We start from the raw sequence: 19,516 nt of genomic DNA on the forward strand, positions 1-19,516 counted from the left end.
GACCTGCCAATCAACAGCTGGACCAATTACCCAATTTCTCTGGGTCTTAATTTCTTCATTTGTAAAATGAGCATGAAACTTCATAGGGCACTAAAAGAATTTGTTACACAAAACAAGTGTAACATGTTTTGAATAGTGCCTGGCACATAGTAAGCACTTATCATTACTGGCACAAAAGCAATTACAACAGGAAACAATGAATCCTACCAGTGGCTCAGAGATAGATATGGGCTGTCTACTCTTTCTTTAATGATTGCGTAACTTAGTTACTACACTTCCTTGAAAAAACAAAACAAAACAGTAACAGAATCTTATTCCTACCACAAAACCAAACAATTGCCATGATACAACTTAGACAGTGTCTCATTCCCAGATTTCAAAGCTGTGTTAAATGCAGACTTTGCTGCTGGGGACAAAGGGTTAAAGGCAAAATTATTAAGTGGGAAAAGCAGTAAGAGTAGGACTCACAAGACTTGGGTTCTGCCTCAAGTCTGCCACTTAAAAGCTATAAGAATTCTAAGTCTTATCATCTATAGAACAAGAATGATAGCCAATTTGTCTCTTCAGAGTTGTGAAAATAAAACTACATTAAAAATGTTAAAACTTTTCAAAAGTATGAAGTGAAACATATACCTGAAGTGCAAATAAGGTCTTCAAGGAATGTCGACATTTTTTTCCTTTAAGTTTATTTATTTATTTTGAGAGAGAGAGAGACAGCGTGAAGCAGGAGAGGGGCAGGGAGCGAGGGTGAGAGAGGATTCCAAGCAGGCCCCGCACTGTCCGCACAGAGCCTGATGCAGGGCTGGAACCCATGAACCATGAGATCATGACCTGAGCAGAAATCAAGAGTCGGATGCTTAACCGACTGAGCTACCCAGGTGTCCCAGAATGTTAACATTTTCTAGAAAAAGTGTGAAAATTTCCTCATAAAGTCATTAATTCAACTAAAGCTCAACTTTGAAAACATTTCTGAAAACCATATAAAGTATTTAACATTTGTATGTAAATAATAATATGTTTGTTGTTGAAAAGAATCTGGGGGAAAAAAACAACCACATTCCTAGGATAGAAAAGTATGTGAAACCAAATAAAGGAACAGGATGGGAGCTCTCATGGCCCACCACTTGTTCTCAAGTGCAGACCCCAACAGGAAGAGAGGTATCTTGCATTCCCAACCGGAAGAGGCCTACTTTACTAGTCTAGCAAGAGAAATAATTTTTCCCAGTTTAGCTATAAGATCAGCCAACAAGAAAATACCACAACTCAGACAACAAGGAACTCACTTTCCTCCAACCAACTTTCATTCAAAGCAGCCCCTCCCGACTTCCTCCTTTTCTCTACAAAGTAATGTTCCTCTCCTTTGAGATCTGGACTTGCTTATGGTTTGCCATAGCTTACATGTCCCAAATTGCAATTCCTCTGCTATTCACAAATAAATCCATTTTGTTGGTAAAATAACTGGCTCTATTTTTAAAGTTGACAAGTATAAAGAATGCAATTAAAATCACTCAGGATAACAAATCTCTAAACAAAGACTTTTTAATATTTTGGCATATTTCCTTTTACTTTTCTTACTTTTACACTATTCCTTTATCAATGGACACTAGCTGCTTCCAGCTTTTCACTATTATAAGTAATGTTGAGGTGATACCCTTACATACATATTATGCCAATACCTTTTTAAGAGCTGTGTAAACATCCATCTCCACTTGCATCACAAATAAGTTAGATGAACCAATGAGCTGTTTCATGACATTTATACTAGAAAAGATAAAATAGAAGTAGTGAGTTTTCCTCATGCACAGGCTAAACCACCCTGGTAGAATTAAAAAATTTAAGTCTTTCTTATGAAAAACAAATGTGGAATTTAAAATTACCTCAGTCTTTTTGCTCAAGACAAAGAATCTTAGAAATAACCTATCTGAACACTTTTAATTCAGATAGTATACTATGAAAGGTCTTTCTTTGAACTCATAGGAAAACAAAGAGCACTGATCTGCTAGTAATCAAAGTTAAAACAAGGACTCAATAAGATAACTTTTATCTATTTATAAATATTTATTTATTTTGATAAAGAGTGAGCATGAGCGGGGGAGGGGCAAGAGAGAGAGAGGGAGAGAGAATCCCAAACAGGTTTCACTGTCAGCGCAGAGCCCACACAGGGCTTGATCTTACAAACTGTGAGATGATGGCCTGAACTGAAATCAAGAGTCAGATGCTTAACCGACTGAGCCACCCAGGTGGCCCTCAAGAAGGTAACTTTTAGTATGCTCTGATAAAGTGGCAGTGTTCCTCTTTTGCCTTTCCTACTCATTCATTGGTTAAAAAAAAAAAAAATGTCAAATTTCAGTGAATCATCTATATCTTCAAAATAACCTTTAACATTGAGGCTTAAGAGAACTGCTTAATCATAAATTATGTTTTCATTACTATTAAAGACAGTAAGATCAAGAAGTATATATTAGTTTAAACTTAGATTGAGTGGGATGATATCACCAGTAGCTTTTTTCCCCCTTCCTTTAAGCCATAAAAAGCCAGAAAAACATCTAGGATTTTAAGAAGACCACTATAATTTATCTTCTTTTTGAAAAAGCTCAATGAGAAATTATAAAAGAGAAAAATGATTTCTAATGATTTCCAAACCAAATATAATGTAGAACTTCATTTATACCTTGATAGCACTAGGAAAGGATTTTTTTTTCTGTGTAGAATAATGCTTCTCAAACTTTTCTGCCAAAGGACCTCTTAAAGGCAGAGGAAAGGAATGGATCCAAGAATCCAGGAGATGGTCTAGCCATAAAAATAACATTTCTACTACTTCTTGTATTTCACCTTTAAGGTTCAAAGAAACTTGAATTCTCTATATTCCAGAATTCTCTATATTCCATACTGTATTTAAACATAAAAATGTTTATCTTTTTCCCCACCCACGCCTGACAAAAAATAAATAAATAAAAAATTAGTAAAATTGACATCACAGGAATGATCCCTTTAAGGGCAGAGACCATGACATAATCATCTCTGCATCCTTCACAGCCCCTGACAGAGTACCGTTATATACAGTGGACATTCAGGAAGTGTTTATGGAAGGAAGGAAGGAAGGAAGGAAGGAAGGAAGGAAGGAAGGAAAGACAAGCAAAGGTAATTCAAAAGGCCAACCTGATTATTAATTTAATTTCATTAGGCTTCGCAAAAAGTTTAAAACAACTTCCTCAAACTTACTTTTACAATGAATGGTAAAGATAGTTTTTAAAATAAAACTTGTACATTCTCTAAGAGCCCAGCAAAAATGAAGTAACACTTGAGATTTCTTCTATGGTTTTATAGCAGCAATTAATTTTTCTATAGAAATTAGCTCAAATACTAGACATAATATACATTATTTATGACAAAGAAATTTTGAAGCATTTCTTTAGTTCATAGATACAGTCAAGATACCTTTCATTAAATTGTTGACTTTTTCATAAGGAATATGTTTTTGTATGAAACAAATAAACACTTTAACAAATAAATATTACTTTAGGATAATTAATTGCAAAGTTATTTAAAATTAAAATACCTGAGTTCCTTAAAAAGTTCAACATTCTGGTGAGTCATCAAATTGTTCAGGAGCCATTCAAGGCACCTGAAATTAAAAACATGGAATTATTTATCACATGATACATAAATATGCATTTATGACTTACTTAGTAGGACTTACAGTTAAAATAAAAACAGAATATTAGTCTTGCTAGAACATGCTCAAAGTTTTAAATTTAACAACTGAAAATTTAGTATTATTTTTGTCAGCAGTTATTAAGGAAATATTCCTTTTATATTAATAAGAGCATTTCTAATTAAGAAAACCTCATTTCAAGTTCGTGTTAAATCATTTAGGAAGGGGCTTACAAACTTCTATTACCTTCTTTATAATTTGAAAACAGGTCCTGCAATTCTCAAGAGTTAAAAACATTGCCAGTAACTGTACTGATAGAATGTCTATGATGCCTACTACTTAAAAAAAATTAATAGAAACTTCCCTGTAAAGAATGGCCATAGTTTTTATAAGCCACATATAAACATGTATAACCCACTCATGGTCACTTACAAAGACAACACTTTCAAGGAATTTACTAATTCATCCAAATGTAAAAAGGGACTTTTTAGAACAAAATTCTAGTCCCCTATCTTTTTTTCCCCCCTTTCTTTCTTATAGCTATACATTCTCTTAACAAACCAAAGCAGCCAAATTCCAAAAAGTGGGATGGGAGGAAAAATAAAAAAGGTAACTCACTTTTTCTTTACAGAATCTAATCCATAGGTCCCTGCTGATGTGTAATAGCCACATACAGTTTTCACATTAATTGTTTCCTTCATTGTCTCACCACACTGCTGTATTAAACCATCCTGTAAATATAAATAAGCACTGGAAAGGCCCATCTCACATGGGAAAAATTAGTTCTAAATATGTGCTTTTACATATTAAAAAGTAAAAAAAAAAAAAAAAAGGAAGAAAGAAGGAAAGAAAGAAAACTCATTAAGTGCAGCAAGCCTAAATTTTTAAGTCCAGTAAAAATACTGAAGAAAAAAAAAAAAATCCAGCAAGTATTCAACTGAATACTTGGAATTAAAAATGGAAGGGGGCGAGGGGTAAAAGCAGTAAGGTAGTAATGTAGAGATGAATATTGCTTTTCTCTTTCTTTTCTATTCTTCCACACTCTGGGACCTTTGCAAATTTAAGCGGCATTCTGTCTGTTTTGCCTGTTCTTTTTAAATTAAGATCTCTTAACATACTCAGTTGACTATGTGATGGAGCTAGGCAAGTAAACAGTATGAATCATCATAAAGTGTTTATTAAAGTATAAAACACTCATCAATTTCTAAGAGATGCACCTAAAACACATTATTTTAAACTTACACTGCAATATTAATCTAAAATGTTTATATGTAAGATTTCAAATGAACTTTATTCAATATATGGGAAGAATGTCACTTTTTACTTAAATTTCTGAAATATATTCATCATGCAAGTATATTATTAAATTAGTTAGTTAAGTCATAAAGGTAATGCAGAAAATGGGATTTAGGACAAAACCAAAAGGACTAAAGTTAGAAAACAAAGTGTACTTGTTGGAAGTAAGTATTGAAAGGATCACAACATTTAAAAAACCAAATGATCTCAGCCAAGTATACTGAGCAAGCTATTAACTAATACTCCAAATAAATCAGTATACAAATGTCACATAAAAAGAAACTTTATTAACATTTTTTAAAGATCAAAATAAAACACTGACTCCATTAGGATTTTAAACTTACCTGGAAGTCACTGGAGGCTACCCATCTCCTGCCCCCTCTACCTTCCTCTTAACATCTTATCTGTCCAGTGGATTATCCCTGCTTAATCTTTCTGTGATCCAGTTTCTCCTCTCCATTCTTACTGCTACTGCCCTACTTCAGACTCTGATTTGGGACTACTGCAGTAAGCTTTTGTCTCTAATGTACTCCTCTTTCCTTCAATACATCCTTTACATTATTTCCAAAGTATTCTTTCTAAAACATAACTGTCTTCTGATTAAAATCTTTCAAAAGTACCTACATTTGAATCTAAACTTCTTAAAAGGTACAGAGGGATTTTCATGATCTGGACTCTGCCTCCTTCTCTCCAACCCTTTTTCTTTTCTGTGCTAGCATCATGTTCCACTCAGATTCTCTAGGCCTCCATGTCACACATCTCCAGGTCTTAATTTGCTCTGTATAAAAAGCTTCCTTCCTTCTTCTTTCTTTGCAACATAAATACATTTCCAGTTTTTAAGACTCAACTTCCTTCTTTGCACCACCAGGTTGAACTGACCACTCCCTCCTTTGTTCATCTGCTAAATCCTACGGGATGTTTATTATCATACTCATGATACACTGGACAGTTCTTACTTTATCTCTGGGTCTGTGTATCAACCCTCCCTTCCCCCATTCCACACACACATTATATTATGAGTTCCTTGAAGCAGACTATATATTTGTTTACCTTTGGATCTCTATGCAAGTTTAACATGTTGCTCAATATACTTCTGTTGAATGAACAAATCTGTCAATCTACCAACAGATTATATATATTCATGTGGTTTACCACAACTATTTCATAATTAAGAAAAAGTTGACAAAGTAAGCACTCAATGTTTTTCAAACCCATGAACTAAATGAATTAGTAATCAAAGCAATCTGCTTATTAACAGTCAAGATAAACCATTAATGAACTGAAATCTGTAAATGGACCTAGACAAATAAATTCTTACCACACTATAGTAATTCTACAGTATCTACATCCAAATACCTTGCATTCATGCTACACAGACATGATGATCCCCTCAGCTATAATAAATTGCTTTTAAATTTTATTTTACTGAGGGCTGATGGGGGGTGGGAGGGAGGGGAGGGTGGGTAATGGGTATTGAAGAGGGCATCTTTTGGGATGAGCACTGGGTGTTGTATGGAAACCAATTTGACAATAAATTTCATATATTTAAAAAAATAAAAAATGAAAAAAATAAATTTTATTTTATTAGTATTTTTTTGGTTAAGCTTTTTAAATGACTTATCACAAGTGACATGTTTATATATTTCATTTTTATTTTAAAAGCTGTAAAGAGCTAAGCTTTTTCTTGTTTTTGGAATAGATACTTTGAACCAAAGGTCCAACTGTGATCCTTTCTTTGAATAAGGTACATACTCACCAACTGCAACATACAAGCTGCTGCTAAAATGGCAATAACTCGACTGGGCTTGATTAAGACATCATCTCGATACAGTGACCCAAATGCAACCTGCAGTGCTGAAAGCAAAAGCAGAGGCATGGAATGAAATACAATGTTATCTACAAATTATTACAAAAATGACAATGACCATCTTCCCACTCTTCAGATGTATGCCTAAATTCAGGCATGCATCTGAATTTAGGATGTACATAACAGGAGAAGGGAAGTACACTAATTAAAATGTTAGTAATGGTTACTGATTAATGGAGCTAGTTTAATAACAATGTTATAAATTTCCATTTATTCTAGCTAAATAAAAGAGCCGGATTCTTCTACATCTAATCTTGATATTAGTTGGTGGTCAGAGTTAAGACACTCTTGGAAAAAGTTTTATAAAGATACCTCTGAGTAGACTAATCAGTAAGTACACAGACCCCATGATATCTTAACCCTGGTGCTTCCAGTGCTTCACTGCTGGGGAGTGGGGAATAGCTCTTGGCTCCTATCTACGCCACATGCTCCCCCAGTCACCCCAGCTATCTAGGCCTGCCCTTCCTTCTCTCCACTGCCACACTTGTGTTTTAAATATTCTTAACTTTTCTCTTTGCCTATGTGGTGAGTACTGGTTATTTCCACTTGGGTTATCAAAGAGGGAAACAGAAAATGAGCACTGGAACAGAAATTAGGAGTACAGGCTGACTGATGAATGTAAGCCCCTTAAATCCTCTGGGCCTCAGCTTCCTCATCTAAGAACTCATAGCTCTAAAACAACATTGATTACATGATTCATACCCTATTGTTCCCAGAGAAAGTCTTCATACATGGGGAATAATCAATAAACACTATTTACCCGCTTTTCTTTTTCTTTTTTTAAACCATTACATTTAACTATGTAATTTTAAAAAACAGTCACACTCTTCCTTCCTTCACCCTACATCCTCAATACCCCAGGCGGATATATTTACAACAATAAATAAACAGACCGATAAGGCCCATATGACTAAGTAGATTAAGGATAGGTAGAACAAAATTGATAAGGGGCGCCTGGGTGGCTCAGTCAGTTAAACGTCCAACTTCAGCTCAGGTCATGATCTCATGGGTCGTGGGTTCAAGCCCCGCATTGAGCTCTGTGCTGACAGCTCAGAGCTCAGAGCCTGGAGCCTGCTTCAGATTCTGTGTCTCCCTGTCTCTCTGCCCCTCCCCTGCCTGTGCTCTGTCTCTCTCTCAAAAATAAATAAACTTAAAAAAAAAAAAAAAAAGAACAGAATTGATAGAACTATGGAGCAAATCAGTACAAAGCTGTCACGCTGGGGTGTTAAATGGAGCTTTTATCTAGCCTGCAAAGTTAGAAGAAAATATTTATTTTCTACCAAAAGAATAAAAAAGATATGTTATAATTTTTGCATAGTAGTAATTATAGTGGTGGTTACCTTCTATATCAATATTCTGGTCAGGAATCTCCAGTTCAATTATGTTCATGCTGGATTCTTTCCAAGAACCACTGAACATACTAGAAAAGTAGCCAGACTTAAAAAAACAAAACAAAACAAAATGATTATCCAGTACTTTCTAGGTCTTCTGAATTATTTTCCCATTTCTAATTCCAAACAACTGTTCTATCAAAATGAACCCATATTATTTTGGGAGAAAAAGAATTGCTAAATATGTCTGCAGGAAAAATGAAATTAAGATAAGGACACTTTTAAGTATGTCAAAATACTTTCAGTTTAGTATTAGTTTAATGAAAACAAAATCAAATTCTCGTATTACTATCTGAATTCCTATATTACTACTTGAGCCTCCAATTAGCTTTCTACTTAGTTAAAACAATTTCTGAGTCTATTACAGGTATGTTTTCCTTCTCAATGGCATTCTAAATTCAAGCTTAGAAAATATATATTTAAGTCTCTCATGAACATATGACAACACACAAGGTGAATACACAATCATGTACTGGGGAAGACAGAAGGCTAAGAACCTTCATACTGTTTAATCCTTACTGTATTACGGGCTGTAAAGGGTCCAAGCCAGTCTGAAGTCAGCATTAATGGGATGATCCCCAGATATCAGGATAAATCTAAAGTCTAGTTTTATCTAATCAGAAAATTCCAGAATGAACCTGATTCTTGGAAAGGTACCAGAATGGATGAAGTCTTCAGTTACCTTCTAGATAGCACCTCTCATAACTAGAATTACTTTGGAATAGATCAAATATTAACAATTTTACTGAATACTTAGTATGTATAAGGCACTGTGAATATAGCAGTTAACAAAACAGACACTGTTTCTGTCCTCAGGGGGCTTATTAGACTGTAGCATGTAGTTTGTCCTATAATCAGTACAGTTTCTCTTGAGAGTGAAAGCCTACACAGAGGCATTCTCATCCTTAAATTCACAAAAGTGCTCTCTGAGATTAAAAACAGATAGGACCCTATTCTCAAGTTGAGAGCAATATTCTGATATATTCCCTGGGCTATATACCTCTGGCCAAATTAAACTTGACTATTACGATAATGATTATGATCAAATGATTAAAATGATTATAGATTATGATTAAAATGTTATAGAAAAAGTTCCCTTAAAATACTTCTACTGGAAAATCTTATACTATACTGTCTTACCAGTAATTATTGCCAAATAGTGAAGAAGACAGAAAATATAAACTCCATAGGATAAAAACTGAATTGTTCCCTGTTCTATTCCCAATGCCTAGAACAATGATTTGAAGAAAGAATAGATAGATTTGATGAAAGAATGAGTAAAATATTTGAGCCATTAGAGCAACATTTTTTTCTTCCTTTTGAGAGTTTTGAAGCTTTAAAATAGGATGGCAGATAGTAATATTTTCAGCACACAAACCAAATAGGTATATCAGCTAAATAAGTTGGTCTATATTTGTTGGGTCTTGTCTTTAAGTTAACTGCATTTTCCATTCAACCATAACTACAAAGGAACATTTCAGCTAAATTTATTCAATTTAAATAACTATATACAAAATAAACAAATTCAACAATCTTAATTTTAGGCATTTCCCCCCCCCCCCCCTTCCCCTCTTGTCAGCAGAGGGCACTAAAATAAGAACCTTATTGAAGTAATGACAAAAAGGTATTTGCTAGGCTGGTATGACAATGAAAATTCAAAATCTGTTTTCTAGACTAAACTAAGTTTTCACTAACAGAGTGTGCCATATTTTGATAAAACAAGACTCTGTGTGAGATGATAGGATTTAGACAACCACTATCCACACAAAACAATTACTGTGAAATGCAATAAGAAAGAACAGGACTTGAAAGAGTTTGAGCTATTTTTAAGTGACTACCTTGCTTACTCAAATAGAAAAATAAAATACTTACTTGACATAAATATATTTTGTGTAAGTTCCACTCTTCTCCTAGAGCACATATCTTAATGTCACTATTTTCTCCATTCAAAAATAAGGTTTGATAAATATATTTGGATGTACTCTTTAATTTTTTCCTGTTAAAAGAAATGCAAATGTTACATATGTGTAAAACTGAGTGTTTTACTGATTTTGCATAAAACTCAAAATATTCCTTTTGTTCAATTTCTATTAAATAGAGCCAAGTTATTCATTGTGTAAAAGGAAAGAGGGATATTATATATTCAAATTTGCATTAGTACATAAGAAACTAATAATAGTAGTAATCTCTAGGGTACTCTATTGCCAAGAGGGTTAATAGTGGCCAGCTAGATGGGATAGCATGTACAGGTGACCTTTCACTGTACACTCTTACAATATGTGTTTGTTGAACTAAGTGAATTACCTGTAGGTCAGCATGTGATTTTTGCTTATTTCCTCACTTAGAAAAGAGTTCTATGGAGGATCTCAGTACAACTTCAGTGCTACTTCTATGCAACTACAAAGTGCAGAACAAGAATAAAAATTTTACCTATCCAAGTAATTTTGAGAATAATTTATATCTAATCTTATTTTGGTATCAAACTATTCCTAAACTCGTTAAAAGCATTTTCACCCTCATTGGTCAAATGGTTTGCAGCCTTAGATCAAAGGTTTTCAAAACTTTGCTCAATGGAGAAACATCTTAGGAGCCACCAGGGATAGCTGAGGAGTGAACTCTGAACATCCTCACTAACTTCAACTAGGGCAGCATCACATTTTGAGGATTTCTGCATAAAATTTCATTTAAAAGATAACTATATATATATGTGTGTGTATATATATATGTGTGTGTATTATATATATATTTTATATATATAATATATATAATATATATAATATATATATAATACACACACACACATATATATATACATATATATAATTTTAATTTGATAATCATTGTTCAAGATGGTCCAATGAATAAGAAAAGCCCTAGGCAGAGGCCGATAAATACCTTTTTGTGTTCCTGGCCAATCCTGACAAGCTTTCTTAGTAGTTAAAAATTCTTAGTCTTTTTTTTTTTAATTAAAAATATTTTTAATGTTTAGTTTTGAGAGAAAAAGAGAGAGAAAGAGAGACAGAGCACGAGCAGGGAAGGGGCACAGAGAGAGAGAGAGAGACAGAATCCAAAGCAGGCTCCAGGCTCTGAGCTGTCAGCACAGAGCCCGATGTGGGGCTTGAACTGCGAGACCATGACCTGAGCGGAAGTTGGACACTTAACCAGTTGAGCCACCCAGGCACCCCAAAATTTTTAGTCTTTTTAAAAATGAAGTAACTGTTTCAGATGATGTCTTGAACCAATGTGTTTGACATGTCTTCCCAACAGACAGTAAAAACAGCACATGCTTTGGTAGTAGAGGCTTGGGTTTGAGTCTCAGCTCTACCACAGCTCAGTTACTCCAGATGCAAAGAGAATATTAATAGTAAGCACTTTATTGGGTTACTATGAGAAACAAATGAGACAATATAGTTTCTAGTTCTTGATAGCACCATCCCCAGATTGCATTAAAAGATTAAAAGTACAGAAAGGAATAAGCCCACAATAGCAAAAAGGAAGGGTGGGTTTATCATCTGATAAGAGACCAGAATATATTCTGAAGGTCTAGGATGAAGGCTGAAGGCCATCTGCCCTTCAGAAGTGTGTGTGGGTTAGGAGAGATCTCAGGGGTAATAAAAGGCAGAAGTAAGGCACAAAGTGGGGAAATGTGTTCCTTTAATGGCCTCCTCCACAATGTATGAACACAGAGTACAGATAACCAGAGCACAGACAACTCAGGCATAAAGATTCCAATGCTCTTCTAGAAAGGAGAGAGAGGACAAATCTATCAGGAGAAGCTGAGACTTTAGTATAGGTGGTGGCACCCCACACAAAGCAATCCTTATTCTGACATTTGGGGAATCTGTAGCCTGTTAGCTCTTAACCCATTCACCCTGAATCATGGTCCCCAAACTATGTGTTAAAGCACCTAGAGCACCGCACCAAACTCAGGGAAGTGTGTGGAATATTTTATATTTGAAGGAAACACAGCAAGATCTTTGAGATACCATGTTACCTACTACTATCATAGTCATACTAACTATGAGATATTTCTTTAGGACCAGAGGTACCATTTAAAAAACTACTGAGACTCTAAGGGTGCTGTGAACAAAAAAAATTTGGGAATTTCTGCTCTAAGATGAAGCATGCCCCACCCATATCCAATTTAGTAATCAGTCTTTCTACTTAAAGGGAAGGCTTAGTTTAATTTACTCAATTAAAACACACGCACGCACATGTTACTCATTCTAAATACCAAGGATCACCCAACATGAGGAGAATCTGGAGTATTCAAGACCATTAAAAAGACAAACTGGCCCCAGAGGAAATACATTAATTCAGGGAAAAGAGAACTTAAAACACTCTAAAATTAGCACATCTAGGGGCGCCTGGGTGGCGCAGTCGGTTAAGCGTCCGACTTCAGCCAGGTCGCGATCTGGCGGTCTGTGAGTTCGAGCCCCGCGTCAGGCTCTGGGCTGATGGCTCGGAGCCTGGAGCCTGTTTCCGATTCTGTGTCTCCCTCTCTCTCTGCCCCTCCCCCGTTCATGCTCTGTCTCTCGCTGTCCCAAAAATAAAAAAGTTTGGAAAAAAAAATAAAATTAGCACATCTAGATATAGATATCTGAGATTATTACAATTATAAAACAACAGGATACTATGATAAAGGAAACAAAGAAAAGAGCTCTTTGAGATTAAAAACATGGTTGCTAAAATTAATAAGCCAAAAGAGAGGATACTGAGAAAGTTAAGGAAATTTCCTAGAACATAAAGCAAAAAAGACCTAGAAAGGACAAAAAGAAAAGAGAAAGAGGTACAATCCAAGAAATCCAAAATCTGGTTTAAGAGGAGTCCAAGAAAGAGAAAACAAAGATAACAGGAAAAAGGAAATTATGGAGAAAATAATGGAAGGAAATTTTTCCAAACTAGTCTCCAGATTGTAAGAATCAACTAAGTACTGAGGCCATTAAAAAACCCATACTTAAGCACATTCTAGTTAAATTCCAAAACACCGATGAAAAAATTCCAAAATTTCCAGAGGAAAAAAAAAGGTCACCTAAAAAGAGAGTTAGACCAGCATCATACTTCTCATCAACACTGTAGGCTAGAAAACAACGAAGTAATATCATAAAGGATATTAAGTTATTTTAGATTAGATTTCCATACTCAAAGGATGAATAAAGTTAGAGACTAAATTTACATTCAGATAAGCACAAATTACCTCCTTTTGCATCCCTTCTGAGTAAAATACATGAGGATACAGTTCTCCAAAATGGGTGAGAAAGAAAAAGATACAAGCTACAGAAAACAGTAGATCCAATCCTAGAGATGGGATGAAAGTAAGCCCCAGGATAAGCACAGACCCAGAAAGCAATGGTTCCAGAATGGAACAGGAGGATGAAGGGACCCAAGAGGGGGGTCTTGGGTTTAGAGGGGGACACCATGCAAGCGTGTTTAGAAAGATAGGAAAATGTGAATATATAACGAAGGGGTATTATTCTTTTGTCAATGGTGGTGGGGGGCAGTTAGAAATTCTAGGAAAATTAAAAAGCAATACAAAAACAACAACAAACCAACTATCATAAAAAGATACAAATGAAAACAGGGTCTGACTTTGAAAACTTGATGGAATGTAGAAAAAAGATCCCATTTAACTACAAGGTTAGAAAATTTCTCCCATGGAAAAACAAAGCGTTGTGACACTGGATCCAGGAAGTATGGTTTATAATCCTAGCACACTACTTGACTTTGTAGTGAACAATATTTACATGGTTATAATAACAAATACTGTTTACTAGGTTTCAAATTTTACAATCAAGGCACAGCAAACAACCAAGATCTGGTTGCAGAACAGGTGAGTTTCAACAGTCATGTTAATGTAAAAGTAAAATATGCAATTGTCAAAAGGTATGAATGAAATGGAAGGTGGGCTTGGTAGCCAAAACTTTTCATGGAGTAGCTGGTTGAGGTGGGAGAGTGCTCAGAACAACCTCAGGGAGCATAATTAGCATCAACACACAAATTTCCAGGTCTTAGTATCTTTTTACACACTTCAAGCACACTGGGCTGAATAGCCAGGCCTCTTCCACTGATATAAAACATACTAAATTCTGGATGTATTTTCTTTTCTTTTTAATTAATTAATTTTCAAAAATTTATTTATTTTGGGAGAGAGAGAGGGAGAGACACCATGTGACCATGTTGACACAAGGGCCAGAGAGAGAGAGAGGGAGAGAGAATCTCAAGCAGGTTCCACATTGTCAGCTCAGAGCCCAACTCAAAGCTCGAACCCTCAAACCGTGAGATCATGACCTGAGCTGAAATGAAGAGTTGGATGCTCAACCATCTAAGCACCCCTAAATTCTGCATGTATTTTCTAATAAAGGTTTGCTTTAAAGACTTTCCATTCTAGTCCACTCATGTAGTTCAGGGGTTGGCAAACCTTTTATGTAAAGGTCTGGACAATAAATATTTTCAGCTTTGTGGGCCAGACAGACTCTAAGCAAATTTGTTGGCATCCCAGTGGGCAGCTGCCTGCTTACCAGCCTTAGCCTACCACATCTCAGCTTCTCTACCATCTAGTGGGCTACAGCCTTACCTCCTCCAATATCTGAATCTCACTCTGGGAAAGATGGCTCTATTCAAAATTTGTTCCTTCCTTGGATGTTCTCAGTCTGAGAAGTGCTGAATCGCTCCCTCTATCTTCTATTCCTATACATTTTTAGAAATCTCTTTACCTTAGTAGTTTACCTTCGGTAATTAATTCCCCTTTCCTTGTTAATGGTTATATTACATTTTCCTTTTTCAAACTGCTGCATGATTTCTCTTTTGAATGGATCCTGACATATATATTTCAACGACATTAAATATAAGTGGTCTAAATACTAAAAGACAGAGATTATCCTAATGGATTAAAAAAGATGCTAGACCCAACTATATGCTTTCTACAAGATACCTATTTTAAATATAAAGATACAGGTAAAAAAGAAAACAATGGAAAAGATATACATTTTAAACACCCAGTAGTAGTGGAAATATTACCAGGGATAAAGAGAGACATTTTGTAATGTTAAAGGAGGTCAATTTACCAAGGAGACATAATATTTACAGAGCACTTCAATACCAGGCACTGTGCATTATATGGACCCTAAAAGGCAAGTATTGGGGTGCCTGGGTGGCTCAGCTGGTTAAGCATCTGACTCTTGGTTTGGGCTCAGGTCATGATCTCATGGTTTGTGAGTTCAAGCTCCACCTCAGACTCTGTGCTGACAGCACTGAGCCTGCTTGGGATTCTCTCTCCCCCTCTCTCTGCCCCCCATCCCCCTCTTGCTCACGCTCTGTAAATATGTAAACAAATAAACAAAAAATAAACAAACTTAAAAAAAGGCAAGTATTAATTTCTCCATTTTACTTAAGAGGAAAAAAGGCTATTAAGCTCAGAATCTGAGCTCTTTATACTATACTGACTCTCCAAAAAGGTAACTGAAGAATTTGACAGGGGTGGGGGTGGGTGGTGTTCATTTCTGTAAATAAACAACAAGCATTCATACATAAAACTCTATGAAAGATTTTTAGATAACAAACTATTAACAGAGGCTATCCATGATACTTTTATTTCACAATAAATATGTTACATTTGTGTAGCAAAGTTTTTCAATCTTTTTTTTTTTTTGAAGTTTCATTTAAAATACTGCATTTATCCCACTGATGTTAAAAAAAAAAAGGCAGTCAGATTGCTTTATGTGGAAACGTATTCTATGCATAAACTACGTTCTAATTTTCTAATTCACAAGTAAACATCCTGTGTTTCAACTCTTTGAAAAAAGGTTAAGCAAGCTGCAGCACTGACTTACACATATCCACGGTCAACGTTCAAGTACTAGAGGCTCTAACTTTGTTCCCAATAAGGAACAAATGCACACTACTGATAAATTTCACCTTTACAGTTAAAGAGAACTCTCGTGTGTGTAATAACTTCCCTTTACACTGATGGACGTGCCCCTTAAGCTAACCGGATGCAAAACAACTTCTCCTGCCACCCACTCAGAGAGGAGGACAAAGGTGTATTACGGAAGGCCAGCCAGCCTTTGGAGCCTAAGGTTTAATGAGGCGCGAGCTCTGGCTTGGCGTTTGCCAGTCTCATCTTGGGGCTGTAACACCACTCGGGCAGCGTCTGTGGTTTATAATCTAGAACACCAGGCGCCTCCCAAGGCGCTCCCCATCCGCCCTGCATCAGGCTGGCTCCCACGTTTCCCGGTCAAGGGCACGTCCGCTCCTCACCCGCTGGGGAGCGCCGCACCCCCAAGCGCACCCGGCGCCGGGCTTGTCCCCAGGCGGGGCCCTGGAGCTGCCCAACAGGTGCGGGCGCGTCCCTCCACGTACCTGCGCGGGGTGTTGAAGAGTCGCTGCTGCTCGTCCCCTTCCTCCTCATCCTCGTCTGTCTCGGAGTCGGGGTGACAGTAGCAGAAGGCCCCACTGCTCCTCTTGCGCTTGCGGCTGCCTGGGCAGTAACAGAAGCCGTGGCCCGCAGCGTCGCCGCCAGACTCCGGCCTGCGGGTCGAGCCCCCCGCCCCAGAACCCGGCTCCTGCTGGGCTCGGGCTCGCCCCGGGTGGCGTAGCACTCGGCTGCTCAGGGAGCCCATGGACCACGGCTCCCCAGGACTTCAGGGAGCGCACCTCAGGGAGCCCAGCGGAGGCGGTCTCCCGCCATGGCCCGGCCGCCGCCCGCCTCCACCCAGCCCAGGTGCCTACACCGCCACCTTCTCACGCGCAGCCCCAACCGTCGCAGCGGACGCTACCGCCTCCATCCTCCGCCCCGCCCGCCGCGTCCAGCCGCGCGGCGCGCCGGGACCGCAGGACCTCGCCCCCTCGCTATCGCAACAAAGCGCGGACCGGAAGGCGCGTGCGCGCGGCGAGCCTCCGGAAGGGGCGGGGGAAGGCGAGTGTGCGTGGTGGGTGGGGCCTGCACTGAAAGGTAAAGGGGGTTGGAGCCGGGAAGCTTGTCGGCGCGTAGGCGGCTAGCGGCCTGCTCTCCGCTTGGGTCTCGCGCTGCCATGAGATTTGGGGCCAATCTGGATTTTAGTGTTACTTCACACACCCCTTTGTATTAGCCCGACCGGGAGTTCCAGCTCATTGATTGTTTCTGCAAAAGTTCCTTGAGTTCCGGATACCTAGTAGGCTCTGTGCTAAGTAGGGGCAAAAAAGATGGTGCTGTTTGGGCTCTTCCTTAGCGGAGCTCACCACTAGCTGGGATCACGCCTTGCGGGCATTTGGCAAGGCTTCCTCGGGGAGGAGGACCTACTTTGTGGAGTTTCGTTAGGCCTTTGTGTTTCATAAATATCGACCTGCCGCCCTAGACTGGTTATGGCAAAGGTTCCCTGCACTTCCCAGCTTCCCTTCTAGCTGCAGTGAAACGTCTGAGTAGGGTCTGTACCAGTACTGGCAGGGCTTACAGTGCCTTCTGGAGGCCGAAGCAAAATTTACAGCTGTCTGCCTTGGACAGCCAGCTTTCACTCCCTGACACCATTCTGCTACTTTTTAAATAAAGTGTTTACAATGAATTACTCAGAGTAATACGGTAAACACCTATGGTCCCACCACACGTATGATAATTTAAAATTAAAATAGCTTTGATTCATTCTCTTCAATAGGACACTATAGATAGAAGTTCCCTCTCCATCTCTGTCTCTCCCTCCACTGTGGTGACCACTATCCTGAGAATAGTGTTTATCGTTTTCCCATGCATGTTCTTAAACATATACCCATAAGCACTATATGTTCTTTAGCACATTTAGGCATGTAATTAAATGGAATCATATTGTACCTATCATTCTGCACCTTTCTTCTTTCTCAAAATTTTACTTTTAAGACTTATCCAGTTAATCTCCAGTTAATTTTCATTGCTCATTGTGTCACTAATCCACAATTTGTTTATCTTTTGAGGGAGTTAGGTTGTTTCTACTTTAATGTTCTTATAGAGTAGCAATGAACACCATGTACAAAGATTCACCAAATAGATTCCTAGAAGTAGATTTCCTGGGAACTTTCCAACTCTATTAGCTATTTCCAAGTTCTCTGGAATGATTAAACCAATTTATACTCTCATCAGCACCACATGTAGTTTGGGGGCCTGAGTGGACTGGTGTCTGACTCATGCCTGAGAAATTTGAATCAGGAGAAGCTGGCTGAGGCAATTTGGTGGGGGGTGGTGGGGGCAGGAGGGGGGGGGAGCAGACAATGGTGGCAGCAAGGGGATCAGTCTTCATGCCTAGAATTTGTCAGCACAAGGGATGTGTGCGCACGTGTTTCCCATGGAGCAAGTGTGGGCCACCATAAGAGAGCCAGCATGGGATCATCTTAGATTCTGTCCCAGAGGCCTGGGTGGAAGGTCAAACTGACTTCAGCAAAGAACCTGAAAGTATTATCAGATTCCTAGGGGCTGAGAAAGGAATTGATAAAGGCACCCCAGGAGAATGTCCCTAAGATTCAGCTTTAAATATCTGCCGCTGTTTCACAGTACTGATCCTCTATCACCACAGCAAGAACAGTCGGGTAAGAACTTTCCTGCTCCCCTTTACTCTTTTGGCTAAGTTTGGGCTGTGGTGGAGGGATGGGTGTGGGGAAGGAAACCAAAGTGGAGAAAGAAGAGAAACCCACCATATTCCTTACTCCTGCTGGCAATAGTCCAGAGCTGAACAATAGGCCAGAACTGAAGAAGCCTCAATTATAAATCAAGTTTGGAATTTTGACTGGACATATTAATTACTAAATATTAATTAATGACCATAAGGGACTGCACAGTAGGACTTTTTAAAACCTAAGGGTGACCAGAAAAGTCCCAGCACTATCAGAATTTTCATCTAATGACAGGAGAAGTAGACTCATGAATAAATGTAAATAAACAGTGGGACAGAAGAACAAAGTTGCCTCATAATTATATTCCAAAGTCATGCTTGTTCTTCACAATAAACAAACATTCCTCCAAGGTGGCTTTATCCTGCTTCCGGTCAACAAATATTAATATCCAGTCACCATATGCAATTTGTTTTAAAAAATTTGGTTAAATCATATATAATTTAAAGCTAAAACTACTAAAATTTTGTAATGCTTCCAAAGCCAAATAAAGTTGGAGATTCCATACTCTTCTAGGTACATATCAAAGCAGCAGTACTATTTCCTGTAATTAATTGGAATGACTAAGTATTTGTATAAATAGCCTTCACCATTAGCTCAAGCACTTATAATGGGCAAGTAAAAACAAATTGAAAAAAAAAAATCTTTGTATTTCATCTATCAAAATACAATAGATATTATAGAAGGAAAAAAGAAGGC

The 19,516-nt window shown here is 37.8% G+C and overlaps 1 protein-coding gene across 1 annotated transcript in view; it reads right to left on the minus strand.

The window, feature by feature from the left end:
* The window catches only part of GMCL1 (germ cell-less 1, spermatogenesis associated), a 37,438-nt gene extending 20,361 nt beyond the window's left edge, over positions 1 to 17,077 (minus strand). Inside the window, exons 1-7 of the mRNA XM_060659213.3 lie at positions 16,568 to 17,077; positions 10,082 to 10,205; positions 8,159 to 8,255; positions 6,708 to 6,805; positions 4,274 to 4,386; positions 3,560 to 3,625; positions 1,677 to 1,761 (exon numbers count right to left, since the gene is read on the minus strand). Coding sequence (XP_060515196.1) covers positions 1,677 to 1,761; positions 3,560 to 3,625; positions 4,274 to 4,386; positions 6,708 to 6,805; positions 8,159 to 8,255; positions 10,082 to 10,205; positions 16,568 to 16,827 — 843 coding nt within the window. The 5' untranslated portion in view covers positions 16,828 to 17,077. The remainder of the gene's footprint in view (positions 1 to 1,676; positions 1,762 to 3,559; positions 3,626 to 4,273; positions 4,387 to 6,707; positions 6,806 to 8,158; positions 8,256 to 10,081; positions 10,206 to 16,567) is intronic.
* Between the last annotated feature and the right edge of the window lie 2,439 nt (positions 17,078 to 19,516).

This window comes from Panthera onca, chromosome A3 (genome assembly GCF_046562875.1).
Source record: "Panthera onca isolate mPanOnc1 chromosome A3, mPanOnc1 haplotype 2, whole genome shotgun sequence".
NCBI classification, from domain to species: Eukaryota; Metazoa; Chordata; class Mammalia; order Carnivora; family Felidae; genus Panthera; species Panthera onca.